General features: G+C 38.2%; 1 protein-coding gene and 1 long non-coding RNA gene across 5 annotated transcripts in view; one reads left to right on the top strand and one right to left on the bottom strand.

Annotated features, from left to right (window-relative positions):
* LOC128100406 (uncharacterized) overlaps nucleotides 1-2,656 on the top strand; it is a 33,802-nt gene extending 31,146 nt beyond the window's left edge. The window contains exon 3 of the long non-coding RNA XR_008214785.1: nucleotides 39-2,656. This is a non-coding gene — a long non-coding RNA (uncharacterized LOC128100406). The remainder of the gene's footprint in view (nucleotides 1-38) is intronic.
* Nucleotides 1-27,986, bottom strand: part of LOC128100403 (nuclear receptor subfamily 6 group A member 1) — a 257,953-nt gene that overhangs the window by 181,338 nt on the left and 48,629 nt on the right. For all 4 annotated transcript variants that reach the window (XM_052722534.1, XM_052722533.1, XM_052722532.1 and 1 more), the window contains one exon: nucleotides 14,866-14,910. In XM_052722534.1, the coding sequence (XP_052578494.1) occupies nucleotides 14,866-14,910 (45 nt within the window). The remainder of the gene's footprint in view (nucleotides 1-14,865; nucleotides 14,911-27,986) is intronic.

Here is a 27,986-nt window from a genome sequence, read left to right as displayed (position 1 = left end):
AGAGGCCAGGCAGTGATGGCACATACTTTTAATCCCAGCACTTGGGAGGAAGAAACAGGAAGTGATATGGCTGGGCAGAAGAGGAAGTAATAAGGCAAGGTGGAGACAGGAGTTCGGTCGGCACTTTCAGGCTGAGGATTCAGTAGAGGTAAGAAGTGTCTCTAGTGGCTGGCTCCTTTACTGATCTTTCAGCATTTACCCCATATATCTGGCTCCAGATTTTTATTATTAAGACCAATTAGGATTCATGTCTATGGTATGGATAGAGATTTGGTTATATAGTCCAAGCAGACTTATAAAGCCTTTGACCTACTCAAACATAAAACAAAACATCATCTTTAGCTGACTTTACACACCACACATTCCATACTTGTGTTAATACAGATATATGTTACCTTTAAAAGTTTATGTGTTTTCAGAAAAAAAGGACCAGACACCAAAAAAGAAAAGTAGCCCAGGTGATCCAGCCTCTCAGAATGCCTCTGTTACAGTTTCCTCAAAATTCTGCATCAAGAACAACTAGCTGACATGGTCTAGCCTTACAGACTATCCAGCCAAGACTTCAGAAAAGCTCTATACTTTCCCATCACACAGAGACTAAACAAAAAATAATACAGTTAACTCTCCCAGTACTTGACCATTATCCTAATTTTCACAGAATCCCCTAAAGATGCCGTCACCCTGAGATAACAGGAAGCAATCTAGAGAATATGACACCCACATTCCCAAGAAGAGGGGTGGGTGGTTTTTGGTTGTTCAATGGATTACGGATGTTTATCATCATTTAAGGGGGTTGGTTACAAGTTGTTGGTCATCAGGGAAAAAAACAGAACAAAGAAGATTAGATTCAGGGATCTCTTTCTGAAGGAAAAAGGGGGGATATAGTATAGAAATGATGGAATAAAAGGGTGGATTGTTGAGTCTACTTTTGAACAACCATTAGTCTCAAGTATTTTACATTGGTATGGATTTTTATATACTGACACAAATATAAGGGTTTTTTATGCTGTATGTTATGTTTCTACTCTTGTTTAAGGTTTTGTACCTATGCAGCTCACTTAAAAATGTAAAGTTCTAGTCCTTAAAGCCATTATTATAAACCATTTAGGATAATTAAGAAATGCAGGTTAGTAGTTAGTCATCCATAACGATCAAACTTGCAGTCATGTTAGGTATGTCTTCAAGGTCATACATAAGATATATTTTTGATAGAGTGATGGTCTTCAAACACTTCAAAGACCTACAGAATATAGTATTTATAATGTTTTAATTAAATAAGGTTTTTTCATGACAGTGAGACATATCTGCTCCTGGCAGCACCAATTTACATCAAGAAAAGATGATGGGCATCAAAGATACGGAGTTTGCTTTATGTCAAAGCTAGTCATTTGGGCAAGAAACTGCCCTTGCTTCAACTGCTGACAGTATGCTGTCCCAAACTGGACTAGCATGACACAAAAGAAAGCAACTGTCAAGCTTTACCAAGACAAGGTAGGACAGTACTTCAAAATTCCGGCTTTACAGAAAAATCTGTCAGATATTCTAGACCTGTAGGCTGAAGATGGATGCCCAATGTTACAGAAGAACCTTGGGTGACTGTTCAGGAAGCCAGATGTCTCTGTCATTTCTATAGTTTTAGAAGTTACTTGCTCTGCACTTCCTGTTTACTCAGGTAATATTATATCCTTCTCCAGTCTTTGATGGGGTTGAAGACTAGATAGTTACAGTTTTGTTACCAAATTCAAAAAAGAAAAAAACAAAAAACTCACAAAAGAGATATAAAGGGCATAAGGTTGAGAGACATAAAAAGATAGTTTTGTGTTGGTAATACAAGTTAGCATAGAAAGTAAATTAGGTACAAAACTTTTGACTCACCAAGACAGAATAAATAATAGAATATTTTCTCTGAATTTGCCAAATACAGATAGACTGAACGTTGTAAATGTAACTCTTACCTGATAATTGTTCTTTTTTGTTTGTTTGTTTTGTTTTATTTTTCGAGACAGAGTTTCTCTGTGTAGCTCTGCACCTTTCCTGGAACTCACTTGATAGCCTAGGCTGGCCACGAACTCACAAAGATCTACCTGGCTCTGCCTCCCGAGTGCTGGGATTAAAGGCGTGTGCCACCACCGCCCAGCCTGATAATTGTTCTTATTGTATTAGTTTTTTACTGTGTTAAGCATTAAAACCTTCCTTTTTTATATAGACAAAATAGGAATGTTGTGGGATATGTGTACACTGTGAATATGTATTCCTGTGATTGGTGTAATAAAAAGCTGAACAGCCAACAGCTAGGCAGGAGACTTCTGGGACTTCCAGGCAGAGAGAGAACACTGGGAAGAAGACAGAGTCACCAGCCAAATGGAGAGGAAGGAGAATGAGTACAGAATAAAGATAACTGAGCCATGTAAAAGAACATAGATTGTAGATTAAAAGATATGGGTTAATTTAAGTTATAAGAACTAGTTAGGGGGGCTGGAGAGACGGCTCAGTGGTTAAGAGCATTGGCTGCTCTTCCAGAAGACCTGGATTCAATTCCTAGTACCCACATAGTAGCTCACAGTTGTCTGTAACTCCAAGATCTGACACCCTCACATAGACAAATGTGCACATAAAATAAAAATTAATTTAAAAAAAAGAACTAGTTAGAAACAAGTGTAAGCTAAGGCTGAGATTTCATAATTAATAAGTCTCCAAGTTTTTTTTTTTTTTTTTTTTTTGGTGAGCTGGTGGCCCAAAGAAAAATCCATCTGCAGTTTACATATGTGCTGTGATAATTATGAGTTATTTTAATTAATACTATATACACATATGAAAACTATGCACAACATATATGATTCTACTTGGATGAAATTCCTAAAATCCCTAGAAATTAATGAAGGTTTTTTTGTTTGTTTTTTTTAAGAAATCTAAGAGCTTTCTTTCTGATATGCTGATAGATTGTGTGTCATTTCCTTATACCTAGAATATCAGTAGGCTTAACTACATCAATAAGGAATTCTACTTCAACAGCCAAAATCTTGTATGGCTTTTCTTGGAAAAAATTAAATGCTAGATAGAGTAGAGAAGACAATTATATGAGTTGAAGGATGTTTTCTAAAAATGGGACTCAAATAAATAGCTATATCATAGATAATTAGAACACAGGGAATTAAAGACACATCCTGTATCTGTTATTATCACTGTGAGTGAAGCCATGTAAAAAAGCTTTGTAAACCTAGTACTGCCCAAAGTATCGTAGTCTCACATGGTGCCTCTAGAGCAGTGGTTCTCATCCTCCCTAATGCTGAAACCCTTTAATACAATTCCTCATGTTGTGGTGACCCTCAACCATAAAATTATTTTCATTGCTACTTCATAACTGTAATTTTGCTAGTTATGAACCACAATGTAAGTATCTATGTTTAATGCTGTGAAAGGGTTGATCAACAACCCCAAGGGTTTAAAACCTACAAGTTGAGAACCACTGTTTTACATGGATTCGCCACTTTCAGCAACACAGACACAATCCCTCCACTCACCAACCAGCAGAATATGTATATAAATTGTAGAGAAAGAGGTAAGCTATAATCCAGGGTTTGAAGACAACTTTTTCTACTCAGCCTGAATAGGATGTGTCATTAACTCTGGGTCCATCAGAAGAACCACATACCAAATGTTCCTCAACAAGTTTGTGGTAGATTCTGTGTAGGGGAGGGCACAGGATACAGCTCTCTAAGTATAAGCTTCCAAGGCAAAGTCTAGTAAGTGAGCTCACAAACCTTAAAACCATTTAAGCAATGTTTCTTCCTTTAGATCCTTCCAACAGAACACAGTCATTTTTAAAGGTGTGGTTTAGGTGTAATTTACATACCACACAATTCATCCACTGTATACTCACAAAATTTATATTCATTTAGCTATGTAACTATTACCAAAATTTAAGAACAAACATTTCTATGACCCTACAAAAAAAAAACCATTTACGCTTATTCCTAATCAATCCCCATTCTAATACCAGGCCACAGATAATCACTAACCTGCTATCTCTCTAAGTATACATCATCTAAGTAGCTCATCTTAGTAGAATCACATTTGTATTAAATGATTTTTATGTGTATATAACATATACTGACCAGATTAATCATTTTGAAGCATGACTTTTACAGGACTGTGTTAAGGTTACAATGCAGTGTAACCATCACCACTGCCCACATCCAGACTTTTTTTTTATAACTCTAAGCTGGAAACTCATTAAACAATAATATTTCCAATATCCCCTAGGAAACTCTATCTTACCTTGTCTCTATATTTTGCCTATTCTAGCTATTTTCAATACAAGGAACCACACAGTATTTTTGATCTAATTTAAAAACTGACATCAATGCCGGGCGGTGGTGGCGCACGCCTTTAATCCCAGCACTCGGGAGGCAGAGCCAGGCGGATCTCTGTGAGTTCGAGGCCAGCCTGGGCTACCAAGTGAGTTCCAGGAAAGGCGCAAAGCTACACAGAGAAACCCTGTCTCGAAAAACCAAAAAAAAAAAAAAAAACTGACATCAGCCGGGCGGTGGTGGTGCACGTCTTTAATCCCAACACTCAGGAGGCAGAGCTAGGCGGATCTCTGTGAGTTCAAGGCCAACCTGGGCTACAGAGTGAGTTCCAGGACAGGCTCCAAAGCTACACAGAGAAACCCTGTCTCCAAAAAAAAAAAAAAAAAAAAAAAAAAAAAAAAAAAAAAATGACATCATTTCATTTTAAGAATTATTTAAGTTAGGTCCAGCAGTACATACCTTGAATTCTCTAAACTTGGGAGGTGGAGGCAGAAAGACCAAGCACTCAGAGTCATCCTCTCCTACATAGCATGTCTGAAGTCAGCCTAGGCTACCTGTGTTAAAAGGCAAACACATTTCTAAAAATCTTATATATTTTGGATACAACTCCTTTAAAAGATACTTCATTTGCAAATATTTTCCCTCAGTTTGTACCTATCTTTCCATTTTCTTAATGTCTTTTAATGCTGAGCTTTATATGTTAACATTAATATTGTGTGGTCATTCTCAATTACAGGATACAACAGTTTAAAATGTGTACTTTTTTTGTGCATTGATGTTTTGCCTATATGTATGTCTGTGTGAGGGTGCCAGATCCCCTGGAACTGAAGTTACAGACAGCCGTGCGCCACCATGCGGTTGTGGCAAACTGAACCTGGGTCCTCTGGAACAGCAGCCAGTGCTCTTAACCTCTGAGTCATCTCTCCAGCCCAAGAATGTGTACTTTTAATCTTACAATAAGCTAAAGTTATGCTTCAAATTTTGAAAGCTAGCTACATTACTTTTCAGAAAACACTGTTTTACTGTTCCTTTCCAAGTAACATTGTCTATTTTTCTCAGGGGCCTCCCTCTTCATTTTTCACTTAGAACCTATCACCACCTAGTGGACTAAGTAGGAATACACCAATGCATCACCACAGTGGCTCACCACTTCCATTTCAGAACAAACCACTAGATGGAGTCTCCAGAATCAGAGAAGAGCTCCTGTACCTAAAAAACGCAGTTGGATAATTTGTAACCACACAAAATACAAATATTTATACAAATAACAGATGCCATGTACTCAAGACAATGCTTTGATTAAAGAAAAACAAAAATCTTTTGTAGGAAGCATGGTACTGGCATTACAATAAGCTTTGGCTCCCAAAGATTAACCTAACAAAATAAATTTACCAAGCTTAATTCAACAAGATATGAAAATTATAATGCCTCATAACTACATGAAATTTTTTCCCCAAGGTTATATGGCTCATTCAATTTTCAGACTTCAATCAGTGAAACCACATCAACAAAGCATACATCAAGATGCAGAAATTGTATTAAAACACTTGGACATTGTTCATAAAAAAATTCCTACCAGCTGGGCGGTGGTGGCGCATGCCTTTAATCCCAACATTCAGGAGGCAGAGACGGGTGGACCTCTGAGTTCGAGGCCAGCCTGCCTGGTCTACAGTGACTTCTAGAACAACCAGGGCTAACACAGAGAAACCCTATCTCGAAAAGAAAAAGAAAAAAAAAAAGGTGTGGTGGCACATGCTTGCAATCCTAGCATTTAGAAGGCTGATAAGAGGATTGTAAATTCCAAGGGAGTCCAGACTACACAGTGAGAGAGTCTCTCTCCAAAAACTGAAAATGGGTCTGGACATGCCGGTGCACACCTTTAATCTTAGCACTTGGGAAGAAAAGGCAGGAAGGCCATCCTGGTCTACACAGCAAGTTCTGGCCAGTTAAGGCTAGAGACCTTATTTCAATACAAAAAAATTTACTACAGATCTACAGCCATAAAAGCAAAGTAGCTATGACAGGAGGGGCTAGGATTGTGGCTCAGTGGAAAAGTACTTACCTAATATAAGTAAATACATTAGTTCAAACCTCAGTAAGACACACACACACACACACACACACACACACACGTATGCTATAGACATGAAAACAGTCTGGACAATAGAATATCTGTATTTGTTCAAATATTTGTGTGTGTAGTTTTTTTCTTTTTTTGTACTGCTGGGGATCAAACCCAGAGCCTTGTACAAGCTAGGCAAGACCAAATAAGTTTTTGACAACTTTGTCTGAATTCCATAGGGAAAGAAATCTTTTCAACACACAACTGGAAAAACAATGTCCATATAAAAAAATAAGTTAAATATTACCTTGTACCACACGCAAAAATTAACATCAAATACGTAATACAAAGAAAAAATTATAAAACTTTTAGAAAAAAACAGAGAAAGGTCATCTTGAATACCACCTGAGTAGACTGAAAAGCTTTTAGGAAATCGGTAAAGTACACCTTCAGGTGTGTCTGTGAGAGTATTTCTATGGAGGATTAACTGGGAGATGGAGAGGGAGAACTATTCTGAATGAGGGCACCAACACCAAATAGGCTGGGTGCTTAGATGGAATAACAGAGGAAAACTGGAAAAAATACTCGTAACTGAGGTACTGACTCTTTGCTTCATAGCTACAGTGAAGTAATAAGCTAATTAAATCCTTCCTCCTGGCTCAGTATTTGTCAGAGTGACAAAAAAGTATGACTAACACAAAACGTTAATACGGAAGAAGTGGGGTCACTGCTACCATGTGGCTCTTATGCCTTTGGAACGGGCTTGTAAGAGGAACAAACATGCAAGAGTCTGAAAAAGCTAACCAGACAGTGGTTCTGGCAGAAACTCAGAAGATAGGAATGCTGATAGAAACGCAGACAGTGAAGTCTACACTCCTGAGGTTTCAGGTGGACTGAAATGTGAATTATAAAGACTGTTCTTGGACTCTATTGGGAATCAGACTAGAAGGTCATTCATGCTACATTCTGGCAAAGAGCTTGTTTACATGTTGTCTATATTCTGAGACTTTGTGCAACTCCAAGTTGAAAAGTAATAAGACTAAATTTAGGCTATGGCATGGTTATGGCTGATTTTTTTTTAGGTTAACTGTGATAATTATGGGCAAAAAAACGAGTCAAAAGACAAAAAAATTTACAGTCTGGCTGTAAGCAATGAAAGAATGGTGACTATGGAGGTCAATTTCCCTCAAAAAAAAAAAAAATTGCAGGAAACCAAAGATGCCTTAAGGGCATCACAGAAATTGTCAGTCTACCCAAGGCTCAAGGGTATGAAAGTTTTAATATGAATTAAAATGTCTAGTATACTCATAGGGATATGAAATCAAACACCTGGTTACTCATAGGTTGTAGTAACTGTGGTCCGAGGGGTTTAGCTACTCTAACATATGGACAACACCAATATTTGCCACTAGCTTGAGTGTTAACCTCATGGTGGTAGTTTTGCAGACATGCAATATTAAATAATTGTGGCGTCATGAGAGGTTGATGGGAGAAAGTTTGACATGAAGCAAAGGCACAATAGGAAATTCCTGTAAGTTAGAAATGCCTGTAAGCAATGAAAGAATGGTGACTATGGAGGTCAATTTCCCTCAAAAAAAAAAAAAAATTGCAGGAAACCAAAGATGCCTTAAGGGCATCACAGAAATTGTCAGTCTACCCAAGGCTCAAGGGTATGAAAGTTTTAATATGAATTAAAATGTCTAGTATACTCATAGGGATATGAAATCAAACACCTGGTTACTCATAGGTTGTAGTAACTGTGGTCCGAGGGGTTTAGCTACTCTAACATATGGACAACACCAATATTTGCCACTAGCTTGAGTGTTAACCTCATGGTGGTAGTTTTGCAGACATGCAATATTAAATAATTGTGGCGTCATGAGAGGTTGATGGGAGAAAGTTTGACATGAAGCAAAGGCACAATAGGAAATTCCTGTAAGTTAGAAATGCCAAGAACATGAAATAGCTGCCATTAAAAACTTGCAAGCAATGCCAGGCAGTGGTGGTGCATGCCTTTAATCCCAGCACTCAGGAGGTAGAGGCAGGAGGATCTCTGGAGTTTGAGGCCTACCGATGGAGTTCCAGGACAGCCAGGGCTACACAGAGAAACCTCGTCTCAAAAAAACAAAAAACTGCAAGCAACAAGCAGAGCCAGCTCCCAAAAAAGAGGTTGTGTATGCTGAAACCTTAAAGACTAGGGTGGGACTGTGCAAATGCCTTTGAGTTTATGTCATACTACTATATACCCCAGACAACCCGGGTGCCTGAAAAAGAGATCTAGGGTTTAAACACTTGTCTTGATAGGCTTCCTTCTTGCTTTGATCTTATCTCTTCTTTCTATTCCCCCATTCCTCTCTTTTGGGTGGAAACATGACACTGTGGCCTTAGAAGTGTGCAGCTTGCTTTTTAAAATTCAGGTGACTCATCCAAAAGTTTGCCTAACTCTCTAAGAAGGAATTTGGACTTTTGAACCACGCTGGAATTAAGAGTTTTGAGAGCTCACGAGCGGTGGTGGTACATGCCTTTAATCCCAGCACTCAGGAGGCAGAGGCAAGGGGATCTCTGTGAGTTCGAGGAAAGGCGCAAAGCTACACAGAGAAACCCTGTCTCAAAAAACCAAAAAAAAAAAAAAAAAAAAGATTTTTGAGAACTCTAGGAAACAGACTAGGTACATTATGTTTTACAAGATGGCCATGAGATTTGGGAGGGCGGTGGATTATTATGGCTGAATATGAAATGTCACCCAGAGGCTTATGTGCTATCACTATTTTGAGAGGTGGTGGAAAGTTTCAGAAATGAAGCATACCTGGAGAATCATCAATGTGGGAGGCGTGCCTTTGAAAGTTATACCTGGTCTCCCATCCTTTACTTCTTCATTTCCTATACATCATGAAACAGGTGACTGCTGGCCATATGCCTCTGCCACATGATGGTTACCAAGCATATATATATATATATATATATACTATGTGAGTTTGTGGGAGCATTTCATATTGAAACCGTAACAATGACATCAGACTGGGCAATGGTTTTATGGCTATGATACCCAAAGTATAGACAAAAATAGTAAGTAATAATAATATTGAAGCCAGACATGAAGCACATGCCTTTAATTCTGGCACTTAGGAGGCAGAAGCAAGTAGATCTCTGTGAGGCCAGCCTGGTCTACAAAGCACGTTCCAGAACAGCCAGGGCTGTTAGAGAGAAACCCTGTCTCAAACCAAAATAATAATAATAATAACAACAAGAAAAAGAAGATTAAAATTCCAGGGCAGTGTGCAATTCAGTCATTGAAGGCATGCTTAGAATCTATGATGTCCTGGGTTTGATGTAAACACAAGAAATGCAAAATGAAAAAAAAATTAAATCCAGGTGTCTATGAACATATACTACAAAGTAAAAAGCAATCTGCAAAAATGAGAATTTGAAAATCAGGTATCTGATAAGGTGTCATTACCCAGAACTTAAAAGAACACTTCCCTATAACTAAAACAACCAGGCAACCCCACTAAGAAGCTATTTTAAAAGTACAAAACTTGAATAATTTCTCAAAGGATGTTAACATCACTAAAGATTAGCAAAATACAAATAAAAATCGAAAATACAGGGGGGTGGTAAGTATGTAGAAAAACTGCAATTCTTTTTGTGTTTGTTTTGTTTTGTTTTCAAGACAGGGTTTCTCTGTGTAGCCCTGGCTGTCCTGGAACTCACTCCACAGACCAGGCTGTCCTGGAACTCATAGATCCGCCTATCTCTGCCTCCCAAGTGCTGGGATTAAAGGCATGTGCCACCACTACCCAGCTTGGAATTCTTATGTCAGTAAAAACATAAAATGGTGATTCTGGTACTGAAGACAATACAGCATTATACACACACACATATGTAACAATAATTGAAGAAAAAGAGGCCATACATTTGGAAAAGAGTGACAAGTGGTACTTGGGAGGACTTGGAGGAAGGGAAAAGAAGGGGTACATATAATCTCAAAAAAATGAAAGATTACAGAATTAAAAAAGAAAGAAAACAAAACAGCAGTTACTCAAAAATAAAAAAGATAATTATCACATGGTTCAGAATTTCCACTTCTGGTTATCAATCCAAAAGAATTTAAAACAGGAACTCAGAAATACACTTCTGTACACCCATGTTCATAACAAGATTATTCACAATAGCTCAAAGTTGAACAAAACCAAACATCTATTAACTGGTGAATAAATAAATAAAATATGGTTTATACATACAAAATAACATTATCCAGCCTTAAAGAATAAATGAATTCTAATACATCATACAATAAAGCTGTAGAATATTATTTTAACTATTTAAAGATGTGTTACATTTGTTTCTGCTGTGGAAAATTACTTTAACTGTGTAAAGGTGTGTTACATTTTTTTCTGCTGCATTTGTTAACAATGTAAAGGTGTGTTACATTTGTTTAATTATGTAAAGATGTGTTGCATTTGTGTCACCTTGCTTGCCTAAGGCACATGATTGGTCTAATAAAGAGCTGAACAGCCAATAGCTAGGCAGAGAAAGGATAGGAGAGGCTGGTGGGTAGAGAAAATAAGTAGGAGGAGAAATCTAGGAGAGAGGGAGGAAGGAAGGAGGAGAAGAGAACGAGGGAGAAAGATAAGGATGTGCCTGGGGCCAGAAGCCAGGCAGCCACCAAGCCAGCCAGACACTAGAAGCAGGAAGGTAGGACATACAGAAAGAAAGAAAGGTAAAAAGCCCCAAGGCAAAATGTAAACAGAGAGAAACAGATTAAAATAAGAGCTCATATAAAGCCGAGCATTCCTAATAAGTCTCTGTGTCATGATTTGGAGCTGGTTGGTGGCCTAAAAGAAAGCCTACTACAGATACATCTGGAGAGCATTATGTTAAGTGAAATGTCAGTCACAAAAGGACAAATACTATGAATCCACTAACAGGAGTATCTATAAGGGGTAAAGTTCATGGATACAAAAAGAACTTATTACAAAACTGTAGTAATAAAAACACTGTGGAACTGAGATAACAACATATAGACCAAAAGAATAGCATGCCCACATATGTCCTCACATATATAGCCATTCTGCTCCATTTGTAGATTGACAAGTCCTAGAAGATATGGGAAGTTACTGTTAATACAGTCTGAATTTCAGTTCTAAATAAGATGAGTTCTTGTAGATGGATGCTGATGATATTACACACTGATGTGAATGTAATCTATACTACTGAATTGCATACTTAAAAGTAATGAAAGTAAATGTCACCTGTTTTCTATTACAAACTAAAAAAATAAAAGGAGAGCCATGCCCTGGAGAAATAGCTCAATGGGAGAAAGCAACTGCCACATAATTTGAGGACCTGAATTCAAATAACCAGAACCTATGTGAAAGCCAGATCTGTGGCACAAGAATCTTAATCCTGATGCCACTATAGGGAGATAGAAGGCCAAAAAAGGAGACTTTCCAGAAGCTCACAGGCTAACTAGTCTGACATATGTAGTAGAAAAATAACAGAGACCTTGGTCTCAAACAAGGCAGACAATGAGGACTGACACCAGAGGTTGGCTGCTGACTTACACATGCACACAATTTAACAAACTGATACCCACACATGCGTGTGCACACACATACACACATGCAAAGGAGAGCCAGACATGGTAATAGGTGCCAAAAATTCCAGAACTAAAGAGGCAGAGGCAGTACAATTTATGAGCTTGAGGCCAGGCTGAGCTGAGCTACATGGCATGCTATAGGCCACCAGGAGCTATACAAAAAAAACCTGGTATCAATTACACACATGTACAAGCACACAATAAAAAAAAAAAAAAAAAAAAAAAAACATTTAAAATGAAAAATGTAAGAAAAAGGCCTGACAATTAACATTATATTTGATCATGGTCCACCTAAGATTAAGAACAAGACAAGACTATCACTGCCATTTCTTCTACCTACCATGATACTAGAAATCTTAGTCAGTACAGTACGAAAAATAAACAAACAACATAAACATCAAAAAGGAAAAAATATGGCTGTCTTTATTCATAGTTGTGCACACAAAAGTCCCAACAGATTTGTTTAGGTGACTAGCAAATTCAATATAAACTCAATACACAAAATCAATTGCATTTCTTTACACTAGCAACTAACAATTCAGCAGATAAACTTTAAAACCAGTTTGATTCATAATAGCATTAAAATTCAGAATAAGAATAATTTTAAAGAAAAACAGATGTCAACATTAATCCATTTAAAACATTAATGACAAAAAGTGAAAATACTACACTAAGTAGAAAGACAAACTAAATGCAAGGATTAGAAGCCCTGCTATTATTAAGATGACAATTTGAGCCAGGTACTGAATGCAGTGACAGAGCACTTTGCCTCACAGGTGAAAAAGCCTGAGTTTACCCAGCACTGAAAAGCAGAAAGACAATTCTTCTGATGAGATCAGTGCAATTCAATTAAAAAACTCAGTAATTTTAAAATTTTTTAAAAAATAAGTTGATTGTAAACTTTATATGGAATAATGGGCTTTAACAGCTTAGATGCAAGATTGTAAAACATCAGTAGTGAACTTCTGCCCTCCGGGGTTCTCCCATTGTGCTGTAAGGCTGTATTTAAGACCTCCTCCCTCCTTCAATAAATGGCATTTGGCTTTAAAAAAAAAAAAGAAAGAAAACAAAAGAAAAGAAAAAAGCCATGTAAAAATGGGAAATACACAGGGTGTCTGGATCCTGTATGGTGCTTTGTTGGCTTTGAATTTTTTTAATGCTAATAAACAAAAAACAATAAAAAAAATAATAAGTTGATTGTAAACTTTATATGGAATTGTTTTTTGAAAGGGGGAAAAAAAAACTAAGCCAAAATAACTTGGGAAAGGAAGAATGGAGGTGATTTAAAAACACCCCCTAGCCGGGCGGTGGTGGCGCAGGCCTTTAATCCCAGCACTCGGGAGGCAGAGCCAGGCGGATCTCTGTGAGTTCGAGGCCAGCCTGGGCTACCAAGTGAGTCCCAGGAAAGGCGCAAAGCTACACAGAGAAACCCTGTCTCGAAAAACAAACAAACAAAAAAAACCCCTAGTTTCAAGATTTATTATAAAGCCACAAAGTTCAGGACACAGTGGCTTTGGTGAAAAGATTCAAAAGGATTAACGAAAGAGAAGACTCATACATTTTTTTAAAGAAAATCTCCAAAATATTCACTGAGGAAGGACTTTGACAACACTAGAAGAAACAAATTTTCATAGGAAAAAGACTTTGATTCCTACTTTATAAACATGCCAAAATTGCAGACATGAATGTAGCCCTAAAAAAAAAACTTAGTTTCTAAAAGAAAATGGAATTTGGTTAGACTAAGATTTTTTTTTTTTTTTTAGTGAAGATATAAGAATCAATAAGAAAAGATTTCAAAAACCACACTTCACAAAATAATTAAAGTTGTATTCATTATAAAACATGTTAAAAATGAAAAAGAAGAGACGGGTGGTGGTGGCGCACGCTTTTAATCCCAGCACTTGTCAGGCAGAGGCAGGAGGATCTCTGTGACTTCGAGGCTAGCCTGGTCTACAGAGCAAGATCTAGGACAGGCACCAAAACAACACAGAGAAACCCTGTCTCGAAAACAAAAAACAAAACAAACAAATAAACAAACAAAAAAACATGAAAAAAGAAAACCACAGACCAGGAAGAAATATTCATACTACATATATCAAGAACATAAAAATGCCAACCATACAAAAAGTAGACAAAGAACGTAATGTTTTTAATGTTCAAGACTTGAACCATTTAAAAAGATGATATATGAATAGCCAGTAAGTGTATAATATAGTTACTAACATAACTGGCCATTGAGGAAATTCCGATTAAAAACATTAGACTTACAAAAATTAAAACCCTGACAATATCAATTACTTGCAAACATATGAAACAGGAATTTACATGCTACTAGAACTATAAAAATGTAAAAACATTTTGGAAAACTGGCAGCTCTATAAAAATTTTAATGTGTATCTACCATATACACCATCAATTCCTAATATGCTTTAGCATATCAATGTACATGTACGTATACAAAATTTTGTGTAAGAAATTTTATAGCTGCTTTATTTGCAATAAACTAGAAACAGCCCAGGTGTCGATGGATGAATTACTTGTGATACTGTCAGTGGAATACTACTCAGCAATAAAAAGAAATGAACTATTAACACTTGCATTATGGATTACTATAAAATATTGGGCTGGAAAGACACAAGAGAACAAATGTTCTTTGTGAACATAGGAAGCTAAGCATATGAGATTGTAGAACAAGAAGTAAGAAGTTATTAAGTTTTAGGGATTGAGTAATAGATTGAAAGGTTATTTTAAAGAACTACAATGGTCAAAACACTTGTGGAAACTGCTTGGATTTACATTTTCAGATAGGAACATTTCCTTGTATGAAAATTTCATACTTCAATTTTAAAAAGATCAAGGACTTTGGGGTCACATAGAGCAGCTCCACCACTTACCAGGTGTGTGACCTTGGCCAAGTGTTAAACTGTCAGTCTCCCCATCTGCAAAAGGAAAAAGATAGAGTTGAGAATAACTTCACAGAGATGCTAGGAAAAGTAAACAAGATAAGACTTTAATGATATAAAACAGTAAATGCTCAATAAATATTAACAAAGAAGTTGTTAGAAATATTATTCCCAAATTTCAGCCAAGGAAAAAGCAGCAGGAATAACTAGTGGGTAAATGCTGTAAATAACTAATGGGTAATTCAATAATACTGCATTATTTATTTGGTTACAAAGACACCTAGCAGGAGTTGTTACAGTTTTATGGATGAAGAAACCAGGCTTCACTGGTAGTAGCACACTTCAACATGCAAACTTCCAGTTTTTTGTTTGTTTGTTTTCGATACAGGGTCTCCTGTATTTCAGGCTGGCCTGGAATTTACTATGCATCCCAAGATAATCTTGAACTACTGATTCTCATGCCTCTACCTTCCAAGTTCTGGGATTATAGTTTATGTATTTTCTACTATATGATGCATGCCAATAGGGTCACTTTTTGTAATTAATCCTGCAATTGCCAGTACAACCCAGGTCATTTTAAAAGCTACTGAATGCTCCATTTATTTATTTATTCTTTTTTTTTTAAAAAGGTCTTTTTGAGACAGGGTTTCTCTGTGTAGCTTTGGAGCCTGTCCTGGAACTCACTCTGTAGACCAGGCTGGCCTTGAACTCACAGAGATCCTCCTGTGTGTTCTGCCTCCTGAGTGCTGGGATTAAAGGCGTGCGCCACCACCGCCGGGTTCATTCTTTCATTCATTCATTCATTCATTCATTTACTTTGAGCCAGGATCTTACTGTGTGGCCCTCACTGGCCTAGCACTAACTATCTAGACCAGGCTGGCTTTGAAATCACAGAGCCACCAGACTCTGTTGGGATTAAAGATGTGTACTGCCACCAAGGCCAACCTCCATTGATTCTTTCCAGTACTAGCTCAAGCCTCCTGACAAAAAAGGAGGCCAATTCTGAGGGCTTGATTAAAAAATAGAAGTGGGTTTATAAGTAGACACTGCAAAACATTATTCTTTTTTTTAATTTATTTATTTATTATGTATACAGAAGAGGGTACCAGATCTCATTACAGATGGTTGTGAGCCACCATGTGGTTGCTGGTAATTGAACTCAGAACCTCTGGAAGTGCAGTCAGTGCTCTTAACCTCTGAGCCATCTCTCCAGCCTCCCCCCCCCCCTTTTTTTTAAGATTTATTTATTATAGGCCGGGCAGTGGTGGTGCACGCCTTTAATCCCAGCACTCGGGAGGCAGAGGCAGGTGGATCTCTGTGAGTTCGAGGTAAGCCTGGTCTACAAAACGAGTTCCAGGAAAGGCGCAAAACTACACAGAGAAACCCTGTCTCGAAAAACAAAAAACAAAAAACAAAAAAAAAGATTTACTATGTATACAGTGTTCTGCCTGCATGTATGCCTGAGGGCACCAGATCTCTTTACAGATGGTTGTGAGTCATCATGTGGGTGCTGGGAATTAAACTCGGGTCCTCTGGAAGAGCAGCCAATGCTCTTAACCACTGAACCATCTCTCCAGCCCCAGCAAAAACATTATTCTAAGCTTTAAATTTTTGTTTACACAGTGTGCATGCACATGTAAAGGTGTGCATGTGTAGGTCAAAGGACAACTTGAGGGAGTTGGTTCTCTCCTTCCACCATGTGGGTTACAGATACTGAACTCAGATAGCCAGGCCTGGCAGCAAGCCACTTTACCTGGCTGAGCCATCTCACTGACCTATTCTAGGTTCTTAGAGAGTCCCTTCTGCATAGCAATTTCAATATAAGGGAATTCTGGTCTTGCACAGTGACTGGCACATGTAGTTCTAGCACTTAGGAGGCTAAGGTAATAAAATCGAGTTAAAGCCAGCCTTGACAACATAGGGTATCCAGATCATTCCAGGCTACATAAGATCCTTTCTCAAAAAATAAAATAAAACAAAATAAATAAAAACTGGGGGGAAGGAGGGATAAGCATGAAGGCATATAATCTGAATATGAAACCTGTGCTCTAAGTGAGAAGCTGGAACTAAGGCTTGATCTAGCAGAACAGTTTCAAATATTTGTCAGCTGAAAAGAGAGCAAATTTATTCCATTTTTCTTAATCATGCAAGACTTTTACTTTAAAGAGTTAAAACTGCGAAGTGGGTGTGGGAGTACACCCCTGTAAACATAGCACCTAGTAGGTAGATGAGCAGATCACTCTGAGTTAAGAGGCCAGTGTAATTTTCAAAGTGAAAAAACCAAAACAAGAAGAGAAAAATTCTCATGCATTCTGATACCAAGGTTTTGAATTCAAAGAACCATTTTCAGCTTTTTTTTAAAGTATGAGGTGTTGCCAGGCGGCAGTGGTGAACGCCTTTAATACCAGCACTCAGGAGGCAGAGCCAGGAGGATCTCCGAGTTCAAGGCCAGCCTGGTCTACAGAGCGAGATCCAGGACAGGCATCAAAGCTACACAGAGAAACCCTGTTTCGAAAAACCAAAATAAAGAAGTATGAGGTGTTAATATTCTGATCCGCCTCTTGAAATCCCACCCCTTGATGCCACCCTGTCCTGGCATAAAAGCTTCATTCTAAGGAAAAACTTCTCCCCTTCCTTGGTCTTCCCAGTTTTCCTTCCACGAGATGTGCACCCTCAACCTCTCTATCTTTCCTATCTCTCTATTATAATAAACTTTCCACGTGGATGCATGTTTCCCTGCATGCACAGGATACCCTCCGATTCCCTCCCCCCTAATAATTCATAACATAAGGGCCAGAAGGATGGCTCAGTGGGTAAAAGCATGAGAATGATCCCTGGAACCCACCTAAAGCCAGAAGGAAATAATCAACTCCACAGAGTTGTCCTCTGACCTTCACACACTTGCTTTGGCAGATGTACCCCTGCATCACACACAGACACACACATAGTCTGTCACAACACTGCTTCCACAGAAAAAAATGATTGCTACAATCTAACTTCAGATTTTTTTTTTGCATTCCTTCTTAGTCATCCATTTCAAATTTCTAGACTTAAATGTTTTAGCATTCCCTGCACCCCACCAGATGACAGACATCCATGACTATCCAAGAACTGAACAAATATCTTTTCATCAATTGTAAACAAGTGCTAAACTCTTGGCTCCACAGAGAATGCCTACAAGTCAGTATAAACTCTAAAATAGGGGCAAAGGTCAAGGGAATAGGAGTTCAGCCTATGCTCTCAATCACATTCCACCCCCACCTTGTTCAAAAGAATCCTTATCAGAAAGAACTTCCTAGCAAAAGGCCTGACCCAGCAATGATGCAGCATGTTGAACTGGAGCTTTAGAAGCACAGGGAAAGTGCTACTGCCATGAACTACCTAATCACTAAACAAATGCTATGGAGAAGACAGTAAGGGAAAACAAGGGGACTTGTAAATGTATCTTAATTTGCTTCAGGAAAGAACCTGTCTCATAAAGGACACAACAGTTCTGAACCTGAGCTGTTTGAAGACCTAATTCCACAATGAATTCTTCCAATTTGTGTCCAAAATCATCCTATAATGCAAAAGATGCTCAAATGACATTTTAAAAAAGTCTATTTCACATATTAAAAAAAAAAAAAAAAACCATCATAGCTGGGTGTGGTAGCTTTGAACCCAGCCCTAGGGAGGTAGGAAGGTAGAAGCAGACAGATCTCTGTGAGTTTGAGGTCAGCCTGGTCTACAAAAGTGAGTTCGGGGGCAGCCAAGGCTGTTACACAGAGAAACCCTGTCTCGAAAACACACACACACACACACACACACACACACAGAAAACAACAACTATCATATATGTTATAAATCATTATACTGAGCTGGGAATAGTAGTACACGCCTTTAACCTCAACACTCAGACAGAAGCAGGCACATCTTTGAGTTCAAGGCCAGCCTGGCCTACAAAATGAGTTCTAAACCAGCCAGAGCTTCAAACTGAGACCCTCTCTTAAAAAAAAAAAGAAAAAGAAAGAAAACTGCCTTTAACTCTTTATATATACACATATAAAACACATATACATGGATACACACAAAAAAAAATATACAAACTTTATTTCTTTTTTTTTTTTTTGGTTTTTCGAGACAGGGTTTCTCTGTGTAGCTTTGCGCCTTTCCTGGGACTCACTTGGTAGCCCAGGCTGGCCTCAAACTCACAGAGATCCGCCTGGCTCTGCCTCCCGAGTGCTGGGATTAAAGGCGTGCGCCACCACCGCCCGGCTTCAAACTTTATTTCTTATTGTATGTATAATGAGAGGACACAGCCTTCCACCCTGTCTCAAAACAAAACAAAATAAAATAACAACAACAAAACCAATAAATAAATAAGTAAAAGTTAAAAACTGGGGCAAAATGTAGTGGCATAAGCCTTTATTCCCAGTACCTGGGAGGTACAAAAAGCCAATTCCAGGCCAGGTAGAATTTCACAGAGACTATTTCTCCAATAATAATGACGACAATGATGATGATGATCACAGGAACTGAAACAAGGACCTTGCACATACTAGCTAAAGGTTCTGTCACTGAGCCACTTCCTCAGCCTCACCATTAACATCTGAGACTTATCAAAATTAAGGAGTCTACAGACAGGACAATTAAACAAGGACTCTGCAGCCACATCTCATGGCATACTTTGGTGTAAATCATTTCACATTCTCAAGCAGACCTCACAGTTCTTATCTAAAAATATGGAATGTTTAGTCTTGTGTTTAGTGGGAAAAAAAATCAATGTGATGCACTTTGTAATATATCAGCTATCACTATATGGTAAAAGCCACATAAGTTTGTGTCTACCTTTCCTGTAAACCAGAAGCCTTTAACAGGATTATGGCTTTCTTTTATACTGTGGCTAAGGCTTGGCATATGCAAGAAAAAGGAAAAAAAAAAACCACCCTAAAAACCCCCAAAAAACAGTACTGTGTTAAATAGGTCAGATCCTACAAAAAAAATCAAACTCATCAAATAGCCTTCTATGACATATTCCACATACAACTGCTGAATATATGCAGTATCTGGCACATAAGAAACACCCAATAAATTGTATTTCTCAGGCTGGGACAAAATCTAAGTGAATAAACTTCTTGCCATCCAAACATGAGAATCTTAGTACAGATCCCCAGAAGCCATATACCTATAACCCTACTGCTCCAAAGAAATGGGAGGCAGAGACAAGAAATTTGGACAAGATGAGACCTGGTGTCTCAAGGTAAAAGGTGAGGCCCAACACCCAATGTTGCCCCCTGACCTCCATACATGTACACACAGAAAATGAGATAAAAATATTCTTTTAAACAGCATTTATCTTCCTTTTGGGGGGGGGCGTTTCAAGGCATGATTTCTCTTTGAAACAGCTCTGGCTGTCCTGGAACTTGCTCTGAGAAACTAGGCTGGCCTATAATTTTTATAATGGGTCTCCACATTCAGTGCCACAATAGAACCTTCTCAACGATCCTGTACCCTCTGTGTGCTTGACTGGCTTGTTTGGGGGCTGTTTAGTTTAACCAAAGGTTGAGTAGTAGTTTTAAGAACATAGGGTTACAGACCCTTCTGTGTCATCTTCCTCCACCCCACCCCACCCAGACAGGGTTTCTCAGTGTAGCTTTGGAGCCTGTCCTGGATCTCGCTCTGTAGGTCAGGCTGGCCTTGAACTCACAGAGATCCTCCTGGCTCTGCCTCCTGACTGCTGGGATTAAAGGTGTGCACCATCACTGTCCTTTCTTGATCTCTACTATTCAACTTTAAATTGATTCTCTGAAGACAATGTTTAGACATATCTGTATCCCACCCCCTTTTTTAGGGTTTATTTTTGTTTTTGAATGTTTTCTCTGCATGTATATCAGGGCACCATATGCATACACTGTATGCAAAAGCAAGAAGAGGACATCAGATCCTCTGGAAATGGAGTTACAGATGGTTGTGACCTACCAGGTGAGTGCAGGGAATTAAACCTGGGTTCTATGAAAGAGCAGTCAGTGCTCTTAACCACTGGTACATCTCCCTAGTACCTGCACTACTCTCTAATATCAAAAGTTATGACAGTGCCAGGTATGATGGTGCACACCTTTAATCCTAGCTCTCTGGAGGCCGAGGCAGGTGCATCTCTGTGAATTTGAGACCAGCCTGGTCTCCAGAGTCAGGACAGTCAGGAATACACAGAGAAGCCCTGTCTTAAAAAGCCAAAGGGAAGGCTGGAGAGATGGCTCAGAGGTTAAGAGTACAGGCAGCTCTTCCAGAGGACCTGAGTTCAATTCCCAGCAACCACATAGTGGCTCACAACCATCTTCAATAAGATCTGGTACCCAGAAAGAAAGAAAAAAAAAAAAAAAAAAAAAAGATCTGGTACCCTCTTCTGGCCTACAGACAGGACACTGTGTACATAATAAATAAATAACTTAAAAAAAAAAAAGACGGCCGGGCGGTGGTGGCGCACGCCTTTAATCCCAGCACTCGGGAGGCAGAGCCAGGTGGATCTCTGTGAGTTCGAGGCCAGCCTGGGCTACTAAGTGAGTTCCAGGAAAGGCGCAAAGCTACACAGAGAAACCCTGTCTCGAAAAACCAAAAAAAAAAAAAAAAAAAAAAAGACGAAGGGAGCTGGGTTGTGGTGGTACACACCTTTAATCCCAGCACTCAGGAGGCAGAGGCAGGCAGGGTTTTTTTGTGAGTTCGAGGCCAGCCTAGTCTACAAATCGAGTTCCAGGACAGGCTCCAAAGCTACACAGAGAAACCCTGTCTCAAAAACAAAAACAAAAGGGAGGAGGAAAAGAAAAGAAACATAGGTTAATTTACTGAATAAAATGCAGTTAAAACATCCCATAAAAACAGAGAATTTCAACAATACACTAATAGTCTAGGAGAATATACACTTACTAGTGTTTACTATTTGTTAAGCACTGCTCTAAACCTTTTACATACATTATGCACCTAATCTTAATAGGCCTAAATCGTTATATTTTTACTGTTCAGGTTTTCAGATGAGAAAACTGATGGACAGAGACTGCATAATTTAGCCAAGGTTGTAAAACAGCAAAATACTGAAGTCAATTAAAACTAAGCAATCTTGAGTCAGTGCTCATCCTTTTTTTATTTATATATCTATGTGTATGTTGTATCTGTGTGGTTTTGTACACATTCATACACTGCTTAAAGAAGCCAGAAGAGGGCATGAGATCCCCTGAAACTGGAGTTACAGATGGTTGTGAGCCAACATGAAGATGCTGTTAATTAAATCCAGGTCCTCTAAAAAAGCCTATCTATCTCTCCAGCCCCTTGATCATTTTTTTTTCTAAATTCAGAAATTTTTGCTTATATAAAAAAACTGAAGCACTCATTTGAAATGTGGACTTATGAACTATGAACATGTCCATTGTGGTACTGTGTATAATGCAGAAAAAAGTAGAAACCATCTGAATGCCCAGGAAAAGAGAATGGCTAAATAGACCATGCCAGAGCTGTTTTACCCTTCAAGGAAGGTGCCATCCTGCCATTAAAAATATTTATTAAAATAAATGTCTCATGACTTGGGGACAATGCTCTACATGTATAAGAGAAAATGAGATACAAAAATACATAGATGTTACTAAAATTAATAATGTACAAGATTATTTAAACACAACCTAGAATGATTATTCTCAAATGATAAACTATTTATTTCTTAGTAGTGAGATTAGGGATTCTTGTGTCTTCATTTTAATATTTTACAGAAAAACACAAGTTTCTACTACCAGCTGAAACAAAGTTATTGTCTTTCTCTTAATTCAACCATACTAGCAACCTCAACGATTTGGGAAGAAAAAAAAGCTAAAAAGATTCTAATCTGTCTAGAAGAGAAAGTAGGAAGTACTCTTGAACGCACTGGCACAGCAGATCACTTCCTAAATACAACACCAGTAGCACAGACACTGAGAGAAACAATTAATAAATGGAACCTCTTGAAACTGAGAAGCTTTTGTAGGGCAAAAGACATGGTCAATAAGACAAAAAGACAGCCAACAGAATGGGAAAAGACCTTCACCAACCCCACATCTGACAGAGGACTGATCTCCCAAGTATATAAAGAACTCAAGAAACTAGACATCAAAATACTGAACAATCCAATTAAAAAATGGGCTAAAGAGCTAAACAGAGAATTCTCAAAAGAAGAATCTCAAATGGTTGAAAGACATTTAAAGAAATGCTCAACATCCTTAGTCATCAGAGAAATACAAATCAAAACGACTCTGAGATACCACCTTACACCTGTTAGAATTGCTAAGATCAAAAACACTAATGACAGTCTATGTTGGAGAGGATGCGGAGCAAGGGGAACACTCCTCCATTGTTGGTGGGAATGCAAAGTTGTACAACCACCGTGGAAATCAGTATGGCAGTTTCTCAGAAAATGGGGACTCGATCTACCTCAAGACCTAGCTATACCATTCTTGGGCATATACCCAAGGAATGCGCAATCATACCACAAAGATACATACTCAACTATGTATAGCAGCACTATTTGTAATAGCCAGAACCTGGAAACAACCTAGATGCCCATCAACTGAAGAATGGATAACGAGAATGTGGTACATATACACACACAATGGAGTACTACTCAGCAGAGAAAAACAATGACAGCATGAAATTTGCAGGCAAATGGATGGAACTAGAAAATATCATCCTGAGTGAGATAACCCAAACCCAGAAGGACAAACATGGTATGTACTCACTCATAAGTGGATACTAGATATAAATCAAAGAACAATCAGACTGCAACCCACAGAACCAGGGAGGCTAAATAGCAGGGGGGACCCTAGGATGACTGTGGCTTATAAGTTTTGGTTTTACTCAATCACTAGGCAAGCCTCAGTGAAACATTTCACTATTAGGATAAGAATTTGTACTGTATCAAGCTGATAATAGAATAAACAAACAAACAAACAAACAAACAAACAAACAAAAAAGAGCTAGCTAGCAAGAGGCCTGCCATAGGCCATACAGTTTGCAAGTAAAAAAAAAAAAAAAAGTTTCTAATCTATCTAACTGCAGGTGGCTTCTTTCCTTTGGCTAGTATAGTATCTTTTGGACATCACACACAAAATAAGCATGTACAAAAAAAAAAATCTTCAACTTTAACTTTGGAAACTGAATGAAAGTATTTTCAATTTTTGTTGATGTTTTCTCTATGATTATTTTAGGATCACAGGACAAGAAGAGGAACAGACTTCATATAGGCCAAAAATTCATTAGGATAAGAATTTGGGGGTTGGAGATTTAGCTCAGTGGTAAAGTGGTTGCCTAGCAAGCGCAAGGCCCAAGGTTCGGTTCTCAGCTCCAAAAAAAAAAAAAAAAGAATTTGTACTGTACAAGCTGATGAAAGAAAATGCTGGCTGTACTTTCAGGAGGGGAGGCTAAAATCTTTTTAGAATATGGATTATATAGAAAAATGTCTACCATAAATCAAACAGTGAAAGGGAAGATGAACAGGAATCTCACTTACACTACTTAAGTAAAACATAGCTCTCTTAACAGATGAAGACAGGTTTCTTCTGTATCCCAGAATCTAATCAATATTTATATGTATATATAATTCAGCTATCATTTGGCTTAAAAGGGTTTACTGGGAAAGATTATAATTTATACTATTTTCTACAGAGAAAATATTTTACTGTTTAGCCCTGGACTGTTAAATTATAACCTGTTTTTATATTCAAAAAAATTTCAGAAACATCATTGGTAAAGCAGATAAAAGACAAAAGATGGACTCTGGAGAAAGAGCAGCTGTTGCTAATCCAACCATTTACCCTCTGACCCTTTATCTGCCCAATAACTGAACAGTACCAATTGTTTCCCTGTATTATGGGGTATTTACAATCCCAGAGAGGCATGAAAGGAATTAATAATTTATCCTAGAAAGCTGACAGCATTTACTGGGAGCCTCTTGTCTGTAGGACAGAAATCAGAGCAAGCGCTGTCTTGAAATCACGGGTCCCTTTACTGTTTTATAGCTTAACTATCCCTGAAACATAAATCACTTATTTCTCCTATTTCAGGCAACAATGACTTCTACTTTCTAATTTCCCTTGCATCAAGTCAGCCCTTGTTTTGAGTTTTACAACTACATGGTAAATGTGGTAGCTGAGGGAAAACTCAGGGAGCAAGGCACACTAAGGTCATCTGCAAACAGCACAGAAATGTTATGCTGTTTTGAGCTTCTCTTGACCTCTGACTGCCCTTGTACCCAGGCACATAGTACAGGGCACTTTTTTTTTTTTTTTCCAGAGCTGAGGCCCGAACCCAGGGCCTTGTGCTTGCTAGGCAAGCGCTCTACCACTGAGTTAAATCCCCAACCCCAAGGACACTTCTTGTAGATATGAACTTAGCCTGAACTTGGGCCATAACATTGGACTCTAGGAAGCCCAGGACGTATAGGAAGGTGTCAGAATGGGAACAGCAGCTCATATTTGAGGCATGGCTGCCCATTTGCTCTACCACAGAAAACATAACTAAAAGAACACCTGGTAGATAAAGTAAATATTCCCCTAACTAGTTCCAACACATTTCACCTGTTGTCCCAAATCTGCTACCTACAACCACTACCAAGCACAACTGGAATCAGCTACAAAGGTGGGCCTGTCACAATAAAATAGGAACAGACTTTTTCCCACTAGAAATTTGTAGTGGGAAGACATTGGATCTCTAAATCCCAAAGATACAATAAAGAGACAGCTCTATTATTCTCAATCTAATGTGTAATGATACTAAAATGAAAGATATTATTTCTTCTAGTCAGAACCCACAGAAACTGCAGTATCGGACCCCATCTTTAAAAACAAAACAAAAACATTATAATCAAATACAACTTGCACAGCCCATCTCAGTCTTACAACATCCTATTTGACAGAGTTAAGTATGTGCATAAACTCCAACACTCATACAGACTGAGAGCATAACTCATACTTCTGTCAACCCATTATTATTATTATAATAGATTCTTACATGTTTCTTCAAAGACAGAGAACAAAAGTATAGTACTAGCTTCACAAAAATGATGTAGGAACTGAGAATACTACCCACACACAAAGTACTTTTTAAAGTACTTTTAAAAGAAAAGTCATTTTTGGTGACTCCCATTCTATAGTTATATATAGTGGATGCCTGTTTGAGCCAAGCCCTGAAGCACCGCCCCTAGTAACTGTTACACCTGCCTATGACCTTGAGGTACATGTCCTCCCTTAAGACCTGGGATGCAGTTGCGCAGCTCTCTCTTGCCTACCTCGTGGTTTGGATACTGAGATCTTGGACTATGTAGATCAGTGTGGGACATAGCTCAGCTTTCCCAGACCCTAAGATAAATCTCCATGGTTGGGAGATAACCCCCAAATAAACTCCTTTGATCATTAAGCTGATTCCATGGATTGCAAGCGATTTAATCACATTATATATAAAATCATGTGTACTCTCACAGAATGGAGAAATCTATAAACTACCATATTCAGTAAGGGAGACCATGCAAATATGTAAAGGAAGTAGGATTACTTAGTCCACAAAGTCGAATAACTGAGTAACAATCTTTAAGGCTTTTCTCAATAAATGGCATGTAATTATATAAAGAAGACTACAGAATTGGATGCTACCTGCTAAGTTCAAAGTTTGAAAACTATCTTTCCAAATATTTCCAGTATATTGCTAATATATGAAGGCAAGAACTATAATCATTTGTGCAATCTGAGGCTAAGAATTGGGTCTAGAACAAAGAAAAACACAGTGTTTCACTTAGCTTTAAATTACTACTTGTGGGGGTTGGGGATTTAGCTCAGTGGTAGAGCGCTTGCCTAGCAAGTGCAAGGCCTGGGTTCGATCCTCAGCTCTGGGGGAAAAAAAATTACTACTTGTGTGCCTTCTTTTTGGATTTTTTGGTTTTTTTTTGGGGGGGGGTGGTTTTTGGTTTTTCGAGACAGGGTTTCTCTGTGTAGTTTTGGTGCCTGTCCTGGATCTCGCAGAGATCCACCTGGATCTGCCTCCCGAGTGCTGGGATTAAAGGCGTGCGCCACCACTGCCCGGTTACTTGTGTGCTTTCTATAAGTCACACATACACACACACACACAAAAAAAATTCTTGCAAAATATCTCAGTATTTTCATAGTACTGAAAAATGCTTCTATGATGGGACCATGACTCAAGAAAATAACTGAATTTACCTTTTCTTCTTCCTAAGGCTAATCATAGGAGAATAACAGAGACGAAATAGTGTACTGACCTTCAGCTACTGTACTAATATATAGTCTATGGTCATAATATAAAACTGGTTCTGAATTTTGTGTTCAAAGAGCCATATCTAGGACTGCTGAGCTGCCAAACCTAAGTTTGATACCTAGAATACACATGGTAGAAGGAGACAATTAATTTAACTTCCACAAGATGTCCTCTGCTATCTACATTCACATTGTGGCATGCACATCCTCCAATATATACAATTAATGTTTTTTTAAAGGCAAATCTAATTCCCTGGCATTTGATAAATATCATGGACTTATTTTACTTGACAATAAAGCAATAGTTGAACATATGAATACTTATTTTAAAGTATAGGGGAAAAATATATGAGAAGGATATATATAAATATAAAATAGGATGTTGTGAGACTGAGATGGGCTGTGCAAGTTGTATTTGATTATAATGTTTTTGTTTTGTTTTTAAAGATGGGGTCTGATACTGCAGTTTCTGTGGGTTCTGACTAGAAGAAATAATATCTTTCATTTTAGTATCATTACACATTAGATTGAGAATAATAGAGCTGTCTCTTTATTGTATCTTTGGGATTTAGAGATCCAATGTCTTCCCACTACAAATTTCTAGTGGGAAAAAGTCTGTTCCTATTTTATTGTGACAGGCCCACCTTTGTAGCTGATTCCAGTTGTGCTTGGTAGTGGTTGTAGGTAGCAAATTTGGGACATAAACCTAAAACTGGGCATTTATGTGGCATGCATTTGTAATTCCAGCACCCAGGAGGCACAGGCAAGAGAATCAGGAACTCATATTCTCAGGGATGATATTAGCTAGTGGGTAAAAGATAAGCTTCATCACTTACCTAATAACATACTGGTTAG

This window comes from Peromyscus californicus, unplaced genomic scaffold (genome assembly GCF_007827085.1).
Source record: "Peromyscus californicus insignis strain IS unplaced genomic scaffold, ASM782708v3 Scaffold_7__1_contigs__length_154581171, whole genome shotgun sequence".
Classification (NCBI taxonomy): Eukaryota; Metazoa; Chordata; class Mammalia; order Rodentia; family Cricetidae; genus Peromyscus; species Peromyscus californicus.
Note: the sequence above shows the minus strand (reverse complement) of the source record. Positions and strands in the feature narration are given on the sequence as shown.